Source organism: Passer montanus, unplaced genomic scaffold, assembly GCF_014805655.1.
Source record: "Passer montanus isolate IOZ18808 unplaced genomic scaffold, ASM1480565v1 scaffold2, whole genome shotgun sequence".
Lineage (NCBI taxonomy): Eukaryota > Metazoa > Chordata > Aves > Passeriformes > Passeridae > Passer > Passer montanus.
The window spans coordinates 14,214,496-14,229,894 of NW_024366591.1; the positions used below are offsets into that span (position 1 = coordinate 14,214,496).

General features: G+C 37.8%; 1 protein-coding gene across 1 annotated transcript in view; it reads right to left on the reverse strand.

Annotated features, from left to right (window-relative positions):
• Positions 1 to 15,399, reverse strand: part of UTRN (utrophin) — a 303,831-nt gene that overhangs the window by 211,108 nt on the left and 77,324 nt on the right. Inside the window, exons 25-37 of the mRNA XM_039706856.1 lie at positions 14,952 to 15,122; positions 12,538 to 12,717; positions 10,831 to 10,965; positions 10,173 to 10,322; positions 8,658 to 8,819; positions 8,196 to 8,324; positions 7,597 to 7,770; positions 6,874 to 7,029; positions 5,385 to 5,555; positions 3,404 to 3,583; positions 1,678 to 1,806; positions 1,365 to 1,535; positions 689 to 838 (exon numbers count right to left, since the gene is read on the reverse strand). Coding sequence (XP_039562790.1) covers positions 689 to 838; positions 1,365 to 1,535; positions 1,678 to 1,806; positions 3,404 to 3,583; positions 5,385 to 5,555; positions 6,874 to 7,029; positions 7,597 to 7,770; positions 8,196 to 8,324; positions 8,658 to 8,819; positions 10,173 to 10,322; positions 10,831 to 10,965; positions 12,538 to 12,717; positions 14,952 to 15,122 — 2,058 coding nt within the window. The remainder of the gene's footprint in view (positions 1 to 688; positions 839 to 1,364; positions 1,536 to 1,677; positions 1,807 to 3,403; positions 3,584 to 5,384; positions 5,556 to 6,873; positions 7,030 to 7,596; positions 7,771 to 8,195; positions 8,325 to 8,657; positions 8,820 to 10,172; positions 10,323 to 10,830; positions 10,966 to 12,537; positions 12,718 to 14,951; positions 15,123 to 15,399) is intronic.

Here is a 15,399-nt window from a genome sequence, read left to right on the forward strand (position 1 = left end):
CATTTTCCATAGACTTATATCCAGCTTTCCAGCTCAGTTTATAGCATCTGAGCTGCTTAAAAGGAAGGCAGATACAGTGGCCTGACAGGAATTTACCTGATTTTGTAGGCAACAAGGCCATAGTGGACAAGGTGCTAACAAAACTATGGCACTTTTATATGGGTAAATAGCAGAGTCTAGATAAGAATCTAGAAAATAAATTTTGTTCAAAGCTTTTATTTGGACTTCCAGGATAGAGCCACATGACAAGACTCTTACTTGCACCTTACCTCAAACATCCTCTGACCTGGCCTATGCACTGATTCATTTTATCATGCCAGTTTAAATTTGAACCCCATTCAAACATCATTCAAATACAGGAGGGATTTCTTACAAAGAGCTACTTTGAGTAGGAGACAGAAGATAGATAAACAAAAAACAAAAATCACTACTTGTATTCTATAAAATTGTGATGAAAATACCAACTCAAGTATGATTAGTTACACTCAGCCCAGCAGCCAAGAGGCAATAGCTATGGGAAAAGTATTGGAAAATTGTGCAGGGTATCCAACAATCTAATAGTTCCCTTCCTTTTCTACCCTTAAAGACATTTCGTCAGAATTCCCCCTTAAAATCTGGAGCAATGGAACATGGGGACAAAATATGACATTATTTATTTAATTATTTATTTTTTACATTGCTCACAAACCTTTTCATCTCCCCCATTCAACTCCAGATGCTTTTCCACAACTTTTAACATATTCTGTATGTCACTCTCAAATTTGTCCAGGTCTAGAAAAGCCATCCTAGCTTCACGGGGCTCTGACGTGACAGGAAGTCGTTCTTGTCCAACAAGCATCTGCAAAGCAAAATAAAACCTTGGTCAAGCTGAACATTTAGTCTGAGCTGTCCCATACAATCCCTCATGAACAGGTATATCAGTCTGCAGGACTATTAGATATCAGTATAAATCAAAAATTTAAGAGTCATATGATCTGAGAGATAGCTTGAATACACTTGGTAGTTATTAACAAGTTTCTACATTTAAACTTCAATCTGAGTATTTTGTTCTCAAAATAAATGAAGCATCTCCCACCACATTAGCTTATGGTATTGTTTTGTAGCTCACAAATATGTATGGCAATATACCCAATTTTCTGAACAGCTGTTTGTAAGTTTTCCCATGGAACACAAGTCATTACCTGCTACTCAGGTAAAAAAAAGCAGCTGGTCTAAAAACCAGTCTATTTTTCACATACAAATACCTGCACTTAAGAGAACTCAAAAGCAGCAAAGTGCTGCTCTAACAAACTTGACCTATCCACTGCAGCCAGTTGCCATCTCCTTGATGTCCCAAGCAAGTTCTGGGGCTCGTTCACCCTCACCTTGGCACTTTTGATGTGCTGAGAGACCTTCTCAAAATTACGGTTGAGTTCTGCCAGTTTGGGTTCAACAAGTTCCCGGCACGACACGCCCCGACCGTTCATTAAGATGACAGCCTGGTCACGGACGTTATCCACTCGGAGACTGACATCATCTAGCTCAGATGTTAAACGCTAACAAGTGAAAGAAAATGAAAATTGTCATCTCCAAGGCAAGGAGAGAGACATCTAAAAATAAACAGGAAGTAAATCTGACATCATTCTGAATCCATGAGTTGACTGGTAATATTTTGACAGATGACTCAACATTTCCTACCTTCACAGTTTCCTCCTTTTGGCTAGCTGATTTCTTCTCAATTTCATCCAGTAAGGCTTCAGCCTGATACAACCAAGTACTTATGTGGGCAACATTTTCATCAAAAATTTCCAGCTGGCCCTGATGATTCTGGAAAAAGATGACAAAATTTATGAATGAGAAACTTCTAAAAATCCAACAAAAAATCCCCACGACAATAACAAAAAACCCCACAAACTCAAAAAAACATCAAATGAAACAATCTGGCCAAAATCTTATGAGTAGAAAGGAGATTGAAAAAATAGTGTTATAGACACACTTTTGGAATGAAACACTGAAAATTAGACCATACCTTTGATCTTTAATAGTATTTACAAAACCTCAATTTTCATTCTAGACCCTTTGATAATCTAATTTCTAATTCACAGAAAGGGAAATAAAAGTAGCTGAGGTAGTTTGTCCAATTAAAGATAGACAATGTATTACAACAACCAAAAATTCCACAATTTTTTCTATCAGCACTAGCAGGTACAAGTATCCACTGTGTGTGGTTGTTCGGGTTTTTTTACTTGGAAAGGATTATGTCAAACTTACAAATTATAGCAATCAAATTTTGTTAGTTTACTGATTGCATTAAAATATTCCTTCAACTTAAGTAACAAAATTGTAGACCTCTTTATTAGGTCTGCTTTCACATGCAGTCAGATATCATAACATTGGGTGTCCCAGACAGATGTAATGTTATTTTGTGTATCAGATTCAGAGAAGTAACAATCTGTTTTCACCAAAACAAAAAGGTAGAGAAGACCTGTTCGTTTAGAATAACTAAATAAAGGGAGAAGAGAAAAGATAGAAGGCCTGATTGTGCTTTGTAAGGTTAAATTGTTTTTTTGCTACATGGAGCTATAAATTTCTTGATATTGATATAGCGAGCATAGACAATACTTGTAATATTAACATAATCTAGAAGTATTTAGTTATGCATCATCCTTAAAGCATTTACACATAAAGGTAAACTACCTGACTACTCCTAATCCAATGGAATTGGATTACAAAATTAACACTATCACCTTCAACAGGCACTGGACAGGAGGCACAGGGCTGACCATCAATGTATACAGTAAAGTTCCCACGACTCCCTCCTTTGGAGGTCCCTGATATGAGTTGATTGTCATAACCAGCTTAACACCAAACTATCTTATTTATATAAAAGCATCAGTCTCATACTAGTATCAGCTTCAGACTGTTTCATGTCCATTTAGCTTAATTAGCAGCTTTAGGTGTATAATATGATTGGACTTTCATTTAATCAGCCAAAGAGATGCTGTTGCCATACTCGAACACTTGCAGTTATGGTCTGTCCAAGACCAAAGAGCAATAGGCTGACATAGTCAGAAGTGCTTTTCTGAACACTACTATGAAGTTATCCATTGTCCATTAAATAGCCAACATCCAGATCTCAAGAAAATCTATCAACACAAACCCACTGTTCATGTTGGGAGCTGGCACAGAGGCTGAATATTCAGGCTCAATAAAGAGCAGCACATGCAGGTGCCCAGTTTTCCATCATCCTTATGACTTACCTCTCCATCTACACCATAAACAGATATCCATTCCACATTCTTTTAAGTCCATGACGCAGCATGGAAGCTTCACTTTACAGTAAAGTGAGACAAGTGAAAATCCCAACTGCCCCTAAGAGGTGGAAGGAGAGCTACCCTGAATATTTCTCATGCGTGCAACTTACCAACAAGGTGTCACACCAGTCCTCGGTCCAGGTTCGAACTCTGCTCCAGCCAGCATTAAGGACACACAGCTTCTCCTCCAGGACAGTCTCACTCCCTTCCACCAGAGACTGGAGTGCAGTGCAACTTTCTGTGATGCTCTTCAGATCAGCCTTCCTCCTCTCCAGCTCTCTCAGCACACTCTGAAACAGGTTCAGCCATTAAAAGCACACTGCTCCCCAACACAAGGGAGGAAAATTTTTACCTCCACAGGAAATATATTGTAGATGACCTTCACTTGTGGAAAGAATTACACCAAGTGCAATTGCCTTCTGTTTACAGTGACTCTCTGTAGGTAGTGATCTCATTTTTTAAGAGAGAGTGAGAACACAATGCATATAAGTGTCCTGAACAACTTAGGGACTCTTTTGGTTTGTTATCTTAGATCATCTTCACCGTTTCTTTTCATTATGTAGGTAATGCAAATACATCACACTACATTGCAAATCCATTTTTAAAAGGCTTTTTTCTGCATTGTAAAGCATAAAACACAAATTCCAAGAGACACTCTGGAATCCTCTGTATCTTTTCCTATTAAAGTACTTTTACAGTTGGCAACAAAGAGAAACATGGTAGGCCAAAGCTAAATATTTTTTTGAAAACTATCACAACTCATAACTGCAGATGTTCAATTCAGTGGCTATATAATACATAAATTTAAATACATGTATCTTTAGCTCTACCCTTTTTTCCAAGTCATCTTTGCTTTTAAACAGTTTTTTTAAATCTAAAAACCACACCTTTTTTGAAAGTATGAATGCTGACATGCAAACTAAGCAATATGTCCTCTCTTGCCATACAAGATTACCAATTCTTATGGATGATATCTGCCTACTTAGAAAGTTCTTTGATGTCAGTGTACAGTGTAGTGAAGAATACACTTAATCACAGCCAGCATCTGGAGCTCCTTGAACATACTATCTATTAAGTAACTTATTATTTTATCATAACTTATCATCTTAGAAACAGAAACAAATACTCAACCTACTACATTTTAAAATTGCCTCTAGAAAACTTGAAAACAGAAAGGACAACTTTGTATGCAACATATAGAACTTGGCCTCCTGGTGGTGCAGCACGAGAGTTGTTACTTGCATGGCTTACAAATACATGGTATACTTCCAACGATTCAGAAGTTTGTTTGGAGAGGAATCAGGGGGATACTGCCACAGCAAAATTCTAGCACTAATAATTTCTAATCCTGGTTGAAATGCCTGAGAACGTTACATTAGATGAGTTTGGAATTTGGTGAGCTTTCCAGTTTCAAGACTGCAGACAGACCCATTCCACAAGTAAAAGGTGACAGAAAGCAAAAACTGGAGAGGTCAATACTGCTGAATTGTATCAACTGACACTTGCTGCCAACTCCTAGTAATATCCAAATTTCTATAGAGTGAGAAAATATAACTACACTGAAGAAACTAACACATTTGCCTGTTTCAATTAAAAGCTTCAATTTGTAAGTGAAAGAAAATACGGAATTACAGTAGCCTCTTATTTTGCAAAGTCACAATTTTGAAGACAAAGTTGTTTCAATGAAAAGTTACAAACTCAATTTTTCATTCAATGCACTTTTCATTCAATGCACTTTCAGTTTGCTCTACTAGGAAAATATTTGATCTAGTCCAGAATTATATTTGCTGATAATTTTAAGAATATTATAATTGTGAAATGTGTAAGAGATACAGTAAATCTTAAATACCCATTAGTACCAAGTATGTAGTAATATCTTAAATATTTCACTGGCATTTAAGGTTGATGCAAAATGCCTGAGATGAAACAGATCGGACTCAGTAAGGTACTGAACATAAACTACTGACTCTACTAAAATTTCAGGATGTGGGAGATTTAAGAAGTTACTAAGTTTAAATTCACAGCCACTTCTACATAGTACTGCCATAATGTCAGAAATTTTTTCTACCAATATTTAGTAAGCATGCTTACTTTGGCCCAGGCAATTTCTGAATCTAGATCAGAAAGCAAGCTCTCTGAAGTGGACTTCTGCACGAGGTCAGCTTCAGTGGTAGCCAGCCACTCTGACAGAGAGGCAGACTCCTTCCTCATTTTGCGTGCCAGCTGAGTTGCTCTTTCCAGGTCTTGTTTTCCTTCTGTTACCTACAAAAGAAAAAAGAAAGAAAAAGAAAAAAAAAAGAGGAAAGAAATAAAAAAATACATTTTAAAAGATAGCAAATGTGAAAGTGCTAGCTAGCTAAAATATCCACCTAAATATATAAAATCTTTGTATCTTAAAACTGTCTTGCTTTAAAGAAGGATCCTAAAAGGCAAGTTTGTAAGTATCTTACTATACAACATGAATACATACAAATAATTTTGAGATACTTCTAAAGCAGATAAAGAAACCTGTATACCAATTTATTTATAGCTAGCAATCACCAAACTGATGCCTATCACTTTATTTTGATCCTTTAGCTGAAACTCAAGGACTGTAGAAACTAGTCGCTCACACAGGTAAAATTCAATGCCTCCTAGTAATTTCCTAGCAGAAAATCATAAAGAAAAATTTCACTGAAAATCTAGTCTGCCCTTAAAAACATCAGTCAAATAAACATGAAATTTGATGTTTGTCGCAGTAAAATAATTTGCATTTCACACCAGTTACGCAATTAGTCTGGTAAGATTTAAACACAGACTTGAGAAGAACTCCAAGCATCATAGTCAAAAAATTGTGCTCTGTTCTCTGCTCAGAAAGAAAAATTGTAACACTATACTGCAAGTAACTGCCTTTCTACCTTTTCCTAATCTCTTGTCTACGTGCCTTCTAGAATCCACAGCTTCCTGGACATTTTCAGATTCTTAACTGCACAATATTTCCCAGGACACATTCCAAGACACTCCAACACTGTCATCTTTACCCCCAGCTTAATTCATGCATCACTGAACAAACATAAATCTACTTGGGATTCCATCTTAATTTAAGTAGAGAGTCGTACCTGCCCAGTAAGGGTTTAACCATTTTTAAACACTTCTCTTGGATAAGTAAACATTCACCTAATAAGAAAATTTTGCAATATTTAATGCAGTTCATGGGAAATACATGTTTGCCTGCATTTTCTATTTCACACTGAGAGCAACTATTTAGATGGACTACAATTCAAAACCATAATGACACCCAAAAAACCTCAGGTTGACTTACATTTCTCACGTGACAATCTGACCATCAATTATCTTAAAGGACCTTAATGAATGTTTAGTCAGCTTTGCCAGGGCAATCAAAACTCTGTGAGCCTTCCTTTCTTCAAGGCTACCTCTCTTCCAAGGTAGTGTGTGTAACATTTAATATCTCAACTGATTGCTCCTGGATGCAGCAACTAGCTTACATACTATCAGCTTTAGAATAAAACTTAAAACACCATCTAACAGCCAAGAAGAGAAATGACATGCAGACACATATTCGTACATTTATTTTTCTTACCTGTGCCCCCAAGTCATTGTAAAGAAATTTCAGTGCTGTCAGTTGTTCATCCATCCCTTTAGGATTATCCGTCTGTTGTTTCTGTACAATTTGCCTTCCTGTCTTGATGACAGTTTCAACTTCCAATTTCACCTCACTGAGGGTCTTATAGAGTTTCTAAATGGACAAATAGGTATATTGGTGATCGATTTGTAGTGGTTTTCTGACTCTGCTTCCTTTGAGGACCTTAACTTCAAATTGCACTTAAACTCTGATTTATTAATTAACAGCAATATCTGACAAGAAGATTCCCAACTCCTGATGATAGTGTATTCTGATAAATATCCTGATAATATTTTATTCTAGTTTTTATTTTCAAAACTTGAGATCAATAATTTAACAGCGTTTACTGTAAGGCTAATATTGTGATCTGTACTTCATCTTAGTATTTGTTTTGTTCAAATACTAACGACTGTGATGCTTCTCCTGAACAAAGATGAACCAGGCAAGAGAGTTTATAAAACTTAGCTGTTCCATCATATCTATGATTGACAGCCCACTGGTTTTATGTCCTACAAGAATATGAGGTTTTTAGTTATCAAGTGCTCTGTTAGCACTTTCCAATGAGCTGAAATATTTCCATGATGACTTAAAGCAAAATTTCCTTTGCTTTAAGTTTAAGCAACAAGAACTAGAAGAAAAAGAAGCACCCCCTAGCATGAGTCATGAACATTGGATACATACCATGCACTTCTCCAAGTGAGTTTGGATTACATCTGGGTCAGTATCCTTCACATCCAAGACATGAAGTTCTGCTTTTACACCATCCAACACCCGCTTGCAATCTAACATGCGCTGCTCAAAATTGGCTGGTTTCTGGAAAAGCTGATACTTTGTACATACTTCACGGAGCTTTCTCTGTTTTAAGGAATATTACGTTGAAAGATTGTTTAAAATTAGTACCTGCACTTCAAAAAATAACCTTTAAAGAATCTCACACCACTGATTATAACCCATCATGCCACCACAAATCAATATATATAGAACTGCGGCTTGGCAAATAATGGTGCCATCGCCTATTCTTTATCTCTGCCTGAAGTGCAAGAGATGTAATTCCGTATCACATGCTTTGAAAATACCCATTCTACTCATACACAGAGACTTGCTGACTTTTCCACTTATCCTATGACATTTGTGAAATTTAAGTTTCCTTGTTCAACTCATTTATGGCTGTTTGTTTCCTTATGAAAGCACACACTATTTTCTTCTGAGGTCCATCTGACTCCACCAAACAATTTACAGGCTGACACAGCAGTGCATAAGGGTGACTTTCATGTCTTTACCTGTAAAGCATCCAGCTGAGTTCCACCACGGGGAGACCTGCATTCAGGAGAAGCAGGAGGGAAAGAGCGAGCACTTTTCTTCAGCTCCTCTAAGGTGGATTCATGAGCTGCAATCTCAGCTTGAATTTTCTGCCATATCACAGAAGCAGAAAAAAAAATACATTACAAAATTGCTTGCAGAGAGAGGAAGGGGAACTTTCTTACCACCAACCAGAAGTAAATCTAACCTGTAAAACTTAAACATCACCAGGTTTATTTTAAATATTCTGCCTTTGGTGACAGCTTGCTAAATTGCAAACTGCTGTTATTCAAGACAACCTTCTTTAAAAAAAAAACACTCAAAATTACAGAAGATAACACCTATTGCATCAGCACAGGACTGAAATTTATTACTAAGCCTAGACTGAGCACTATCATCAAATATTTTCAAAAGTTTCATAGTGAAGGGCTATACAGAAATACCTGGGCCTCCTGAGGCATCTGAAAGGCATCTATCCTGTCAGTCAGGTAAGATGTCAGCTGTCTATCCAGATCTCCTAAACTTTCCTGCAAGACCTGCAGCATGTGGTCGGTTTCTCGCATGGTCTGAAGCTGTTGTTCCAAGGCGATCTGTCGGCTCACCGCCTGAGCAGGACAGAAAGGTAAGACAAAATGCAGCAATAATTCAATACAAATCATAGAAGACTTCCTCAAAACAAGGAGGACAGACCAGAAAAGATCCTACGCCTGGAAGATTGGCTAAAAAGAATCCTAGAAAGCAGCACTTTTTGAAGCTTGCTGTGGCTTCTGAACCAGTAACTGACAAACAGTGGAATGAAGGAGGGTTCTGCTGCTAGATACACATGAGTTACCAAAAACACACCTCTCCTACTACCTCAGGAAGAAAGTGTTCTGCTAAAACCACACCAGTTTGAAAAACCAGCTGCTCAATGGGAAACAGGAATTTCACACTAGACACAGATCAATGCTGTTTGATATTCACATTGTTAGTACTCACATTTCCTTTCAAAACAATAAACTCATTTGGTTATACTGTCAAAACAGAAGCTGACAGTTTTTTCCCTTTATTGCCTCTTCCTTTAACAGCATCTGAAATGTCACTACCTGTACAGGAACACGAATTCCCTTCTATCAGCACGTGCATGCACAGACCTGTGCATGTGCACACACACAGATGTGGAGAGCTGTCAAAAGCTCGGGGCTGCAGCTGCCAAAGCAAACAGGTTTTTATATGACAATCCTGTTGTAACAGGAAAAGCAGCAGTCAATGCTAACTTAAATGCCAGCACATAGCCCCCAGCTGAGGGCACTGCATTCATGTCGCTCATTGTAATGAGGATGAACTAAAATTCCCTCTGTCATTACATTTTTCATCAGTGACAGAAAACTCCCATCCTACAATTTGGCAGGGGCCTGTATTAGCAGAACACAAATTCAAACCTGTGCTACCAGAAATACAGCTAGTCTTCCTCTAGTTATTAAATCTATAAAAGACTAGTCTGAAGTAGGAGAAGAGGAAGAGGACAACTTAATAGATAAGTAATGAGAAGAATGTTTTCCTTCTGTTCTTTGTTTCAGCATTACTTCTTCCTAGGAGTGAAAATGTCACACTCCTCATTTTACAGTTAGTGAGAAAATCACCAGTATTTATGGCAGTAGCAAGGCAATATTAAGTTGTGAATATTGAGCTGTTCCATGATTTTAGAATTGCCTTTTTGTCAAAATCAGCTAAAAAATACCAGGGCATCCCTGCAGTGCAAGCTTGCAAAACAAATTTCACTCATGTAATGAAAAACAGAAAAGCATCTTGCTCTTTGGATATTTTTACCAATTGAAAACAGCTGACACCACTGATGCTATTCCATTTATTCTTTTCCTCTATTGCAGTCTGGCATCTTTGAATTCAGCTAAGAAGAATAATTTCAAACTTGAGCTGAAAAAATCCAATCTACTTCAATCCTCACCCCAAGTTCTTACCAGGTGACTCAATTCCTCATAGCGGGCATTGAAAGCTTCCAATTTTTCACTGATGATGTCATCAAGAATCCCTCCATCAATCAATGTCTGCCCAAGTTCCCGAATCTGGGTTCGATTATCAGCTGGGTGACGCAGGACTGATTCCAGGGACTAGTTAGAAAAAGTTTTAAAGGTCAAGACACTGAATATTACTGTATTTTCAGAGCTGGAAATCTGGTTGTATACATAACTTTAACACTTCAACTGTCTTGAGAGTGCTCTAAAAGCATAAATCAGTTATCGTTATCAGTTAATTCATAATGGCACATGGCATTATGCCACAGAGGTGATTTTACTTTAATTATTAAACTTCACAGCACTTTTTGCCTACTCTCATAATTTCATACTACTACAAAACCCTGGAAGGACTTAACCAATCTACACAGGCCAGGAGAGAGCATACAATTTTATCACAGTATGGCACTATCACAAAGTAGAAGTCCACTTTTGGTGGAGAATCTTACAAATCTCCATTTTCAATTCAGATGAGTATGTTCATACAATGTGAAGAATCAGAATATTCAGCACATTTCAGTATGTTACTGAAGTGCAGAATTTTAGTTTTTTTTTAAACAGAGCTATCTGAAAAATTACTCATCTGATAGAATCATTATAATACCTCAAGAGCATCATTGACAGCATCCAATTTATCAGGCAGATTTCCTGTCATTTGCACTCTTTCTTCCAGATTGTTTAGCCAAGCTGTTTCTAAATCAAGATACTGAAGCAGTTCAATCCAACAGGACCACACCTCCTAGGAGCAACAGAAAAGAAAAAAATTAGCCTAGAATGCCAGGCATCGCTCACATACCCTATGAACAACTTAAAGATTTATGTCTGAGAAATCACCTAAAAGAGAGAAGTAGAAAATATTAAGTTACATGTCACAGTACAGTATGTCCTAGATACAAAAACATGCATCTCTATCAGGAAGATACAGAGAAAGGAGCACAACAGTCTGTAAACTTGTGTTAAAACTATCACTGATATAAAGATTCATATAACTATGTAAGAATGTAACAAAATAGATCTGATCCTTTTTGAAAGACAGGACACATACACACACTCTACCCCAGACCATTATCTGTTGTTCTAATTATTTTTGGATTTCGACCTTTAATTTTTGGTAAATTCCTTTTTGCCATTTGAGAAGACACAAAGACCGGTATCAGATCTGGGAGACAAGTTCACTTATTTGCAGAAGCAAATTTTAGGACTATAAAAACAAAGCTAGATGGTGTCTCATGGATTCCAAATACATAATTTCAAGGGAAAGTAATCTTGGAAAGGAGTAACATGCATTTATGCTGAAGCTACTGTATTCGGAAATTTTCAGTGTCCTTCTCCACTCCGGTCTGTGCCACCTGCCTTCATTTTACAAAATCACAGACTCACTTAAGTCGGAGAAGATCTGAGAAATCATCCAGCCAAACTGTGACCAAACACCACTTTGGCAACAAGACCATAGCACTAAATGCCACATCCACTATTGCCTTACACACCTTCAGGGACAGTGACTCCACCACCTCTCTAGGCAGCCCATTCCAACGTTTAATCATTCTTTCTGTGAAGAAATTCTTCCCAATACCCAACATAAACCTCTTCTGGACCAGCTTGAAGCCATTTCCTCTCATCCTGTCACTGGCCTCAGAGAAGAGGCCAAACCCCACCTGGGTACACTTTCCTGTCATAGAGAGCAATAAGGTCACCCCTCAGCCTCCTTTTCTCCACACTAAATATTCCCAGCTCTCTCAGGAACTCCTCATAGCACTTGTGCTCCAGACCTTCCAATCAGCTTTGCTGCCCTTCTCAGCACCCCAATGTCCTCCTTTCGTGAGAGGCCCCGAACTGGACAACGCACTCCAGGTGCAGCCCCACCAGCACCAAGTGCGTACAGAGGGACAATCACTTCCCCAGCCCTGCTGGCTTCACTATTTCTAACACATGCCAAGATGCCATTCTGAGCCACCAGGGCACACTGCTGGCTCACATTCTGTGGGTGAGTATCAGCATTCTCAGATCCTTTTTTCATTGGACATCTTCCAGCCACTCCTTCCCCAGGCTGTAGCACTACATGGGGTTGTTGTTTTTACCCAAGCGCAGCACCTGGTACTCGAGCTTGTTGAACCTCATACCTTTGGCTTTAGCCTACCAAATTAGCCTGTCCAGACTCCTCTGCAGAGCCTTCCTACCCTCCAGCAGATCAATACTCCCATCCAACTTGGTGTCATCCACAAATTTACTAAAGGTAGACTTGATACCCTCATCCAGAACATCAATAAAGGAATTGAACAGATATTTCTAAGCAGAGAGCTATCATTCTTGCCTCCAAAGTGTGGCATTTCCCCCGGATCCGATTGCACAGTAGCTGGTAGTTCTCCAGCACAACATTCAACTCAGTCGCCAGGTCCTGACCACTGGATGGCACTTTGGTGGCCAACATCTTGATGTTGTCCTTGAGAATCTTCACCCTCACCTCCTTCTGCAACACATCCTCCTTCGCTCTCTGTCAAAAAAACATATTACACTATCAACCTTCAATTGCCTTACACTCAGCTACTCACCACTCAAATCAAAGATAAGCAGTTTCACATTGGAGGTCTTGCTGCCAATGTATTTCTTGGGCCTGAACACAACAAAATACAGCACTAATTTGCATGGAATTCAGGTCATGTCAGCAAGTGGTGAAAGATCCTGTTTTATTAAGCATACGGATCTATTTACCATTCATGGTTTGTTCATTGAAAAAAAACTCATGACTCAAAGCAAAAAAGAAAATTAAGTTCAGTGCTATTTCTATGTTATCATGCAAATATGAAAAACAAATTAGCAAGAAAAAAAATAGATGTTTGCTAAAAACAAGTATATCAGGAAGAAAAAGGTAGGGTGAATTTACAGAAGTGACGTGTCTCAGAGCTCAGTAACTATCTCCCAAATTTATCCAGGAAGGATGACGTAAGTACCCCGGACACATGCAATTACAAAGCTGGAACCACCCTCACAGCTGTTGGGTGTGCTCAAGGAACACAGAAAATGGACAGCTAGAAGAATTCCTTCAATCTAACTACACTAAGAGGAACCTGGCAACACATATACAGGATAAGTACAGTACAACTGCCAACACACAGGTCTGGAGAAACTGTATTATTACTTGTCAAATTTTGCCTTAGCCAGAACTGAGGAAGAAGGATAACTGGAAGACATCAGGCAGACCAGTCTGAGTCTCCCTGCTGAAACAAATAAAAGGCTTCAGAAACAGAGACTGTTCTCTATCTTTCTTTTCAGGTTTCAAGAACAATTTTATGAAACTGAAATACCTCTGATAAATAAGGCATTGCACTACACAGTAGAATTTAGCACAATTTTTGTATATTTCAAGATGTCTTCTAAACATAGGGCAATAAAAGAGTCAGTTAATAGAAGGGCAAAGAATAGAAAATTTTGGAAATATATTTTATGGCAGGATTTTCAAAAACCACACAGCCTTATCTTAAACTTATTCTTCCTTAAACTATTTCCTCCTGTCAGCAAGAGTTCCACTCTCTGTTCAAATGAGAGTATATGCAGAAACGAGCCAAATCCAGAGAGTGCTTCTTCCCTGTCCTAAAAGTAGTTCCAGGATAATATTGTTACTGCAAATGAAAGGGCATTTTAAGTGTTACAATAAGCTGACAGGCTCACTGACATAACTGTCATAATATACATAATATAATCTGGATTTGACAAAGGTAAATGTACTAAAAGTCTCACAGATTTGCCAATGAAAAGAAGGCTCTTTCTTTGCTTGGCTTGTGTTCAGCCAGCTGTCAGACTATGTGATCTCAAGCGGCTTCAAAGGACATGAATATATTAAAACTCTTGTTAAGGACTGCTTCAGAAAAGCCCTTCAAAAGGGACAATTCAAAACTTCAAATGGCTTTGTTAAAGCACTTGTAAGAGAGAATTTTTCTTCTAATCATCCATCAAGTAACAGTATAGTGGATACTCATTTAAAAAGTGTACACAAATAAAAATATTTATGAAGATATGACTGAACTCTTAGATTAAAAAGCAGGGAACAATTTACTCTGTACATATATCCAAGAAAATTATCTGTTCCAACTGACAATATTCTAATGAGACAAAAATATCTCCTTCCTCTCCTTTTACTTGGCCACCACACTCAAAATAAAGAGAAGCGGGGACCAATATCACTCACTGATACTTGTGGATCTCTTCCAACTCATGATATTAAAAAAAAATCACTGTTTGCAACTGATGATGAACACACGATCACCTTACAACATACCTATTTTAAAGTGATTTTCTAAATGTGGAGTTACAATATTTAGGGGACAAGAAACTGAGGTCCAAGGGATAGAAGCAGACGAATGTTTTCACAACCACTAATTTAGCTAGAAATAAAAGATGACACTATACCTTTCTCAAGCTTTGTCTCCTGCAAAATTTTCCCATATTCCTAATGTTTAATATGCCATACATAAAAAGCCTAACTCAACAACAGAGCAAGCTGTTATTTATTATGAACTCCCTATCCCTCATGGTCAAAAAGAACATCTGCTTTTACAGTTTATGCTTTAAAAATCAAAAATTCCACAAAGCAAAGATGAAAAATACCACTAATCTTGTCATGACCTGAGCTCCTTTCCACAAATATAATTCCATAAAAGGTCAACCCTCAAAGCTGTAAAGTTCTGTTTCTCTTTAATCAGACCTCTACAATGAGCTGGCATTACTGACCTTCATTTCCTCCACTGCATTCTCTAGCTCTTCAGGGGACTTGTATTCAAAATCTTTCTCCAAATATTCTTCTTCAGCTTGGGTCATCCATTCTTGCATCTCTGCCAAATCCTTCTTCAGATTTACAGCTTTTTCCTGACTTTCAGACAGGCGATTTTTCTGACTAATGATCTAGAATCCAAGGTGGAGGAAGAAAGAGCAGCTTTGTCACTTAAATGTCCTTGTACATGTGAAAAACCACAAGTCTTTGTTAAAATATTTTACTACCAAAATATTTTCAGGCCTTTTTAATTAACAAAGCATTTTTACATGCACGCACAAACTTATGAACTCTTTTTAGCAGATCAACAAAATCTAAAAGTGAGGGAAGGAGAAGTATGACCTTTTTTTTTCCCCTTTATTGAACATAAACTGGTAACAATCCCTGGAAAAAGTCAGTCAGAATAAA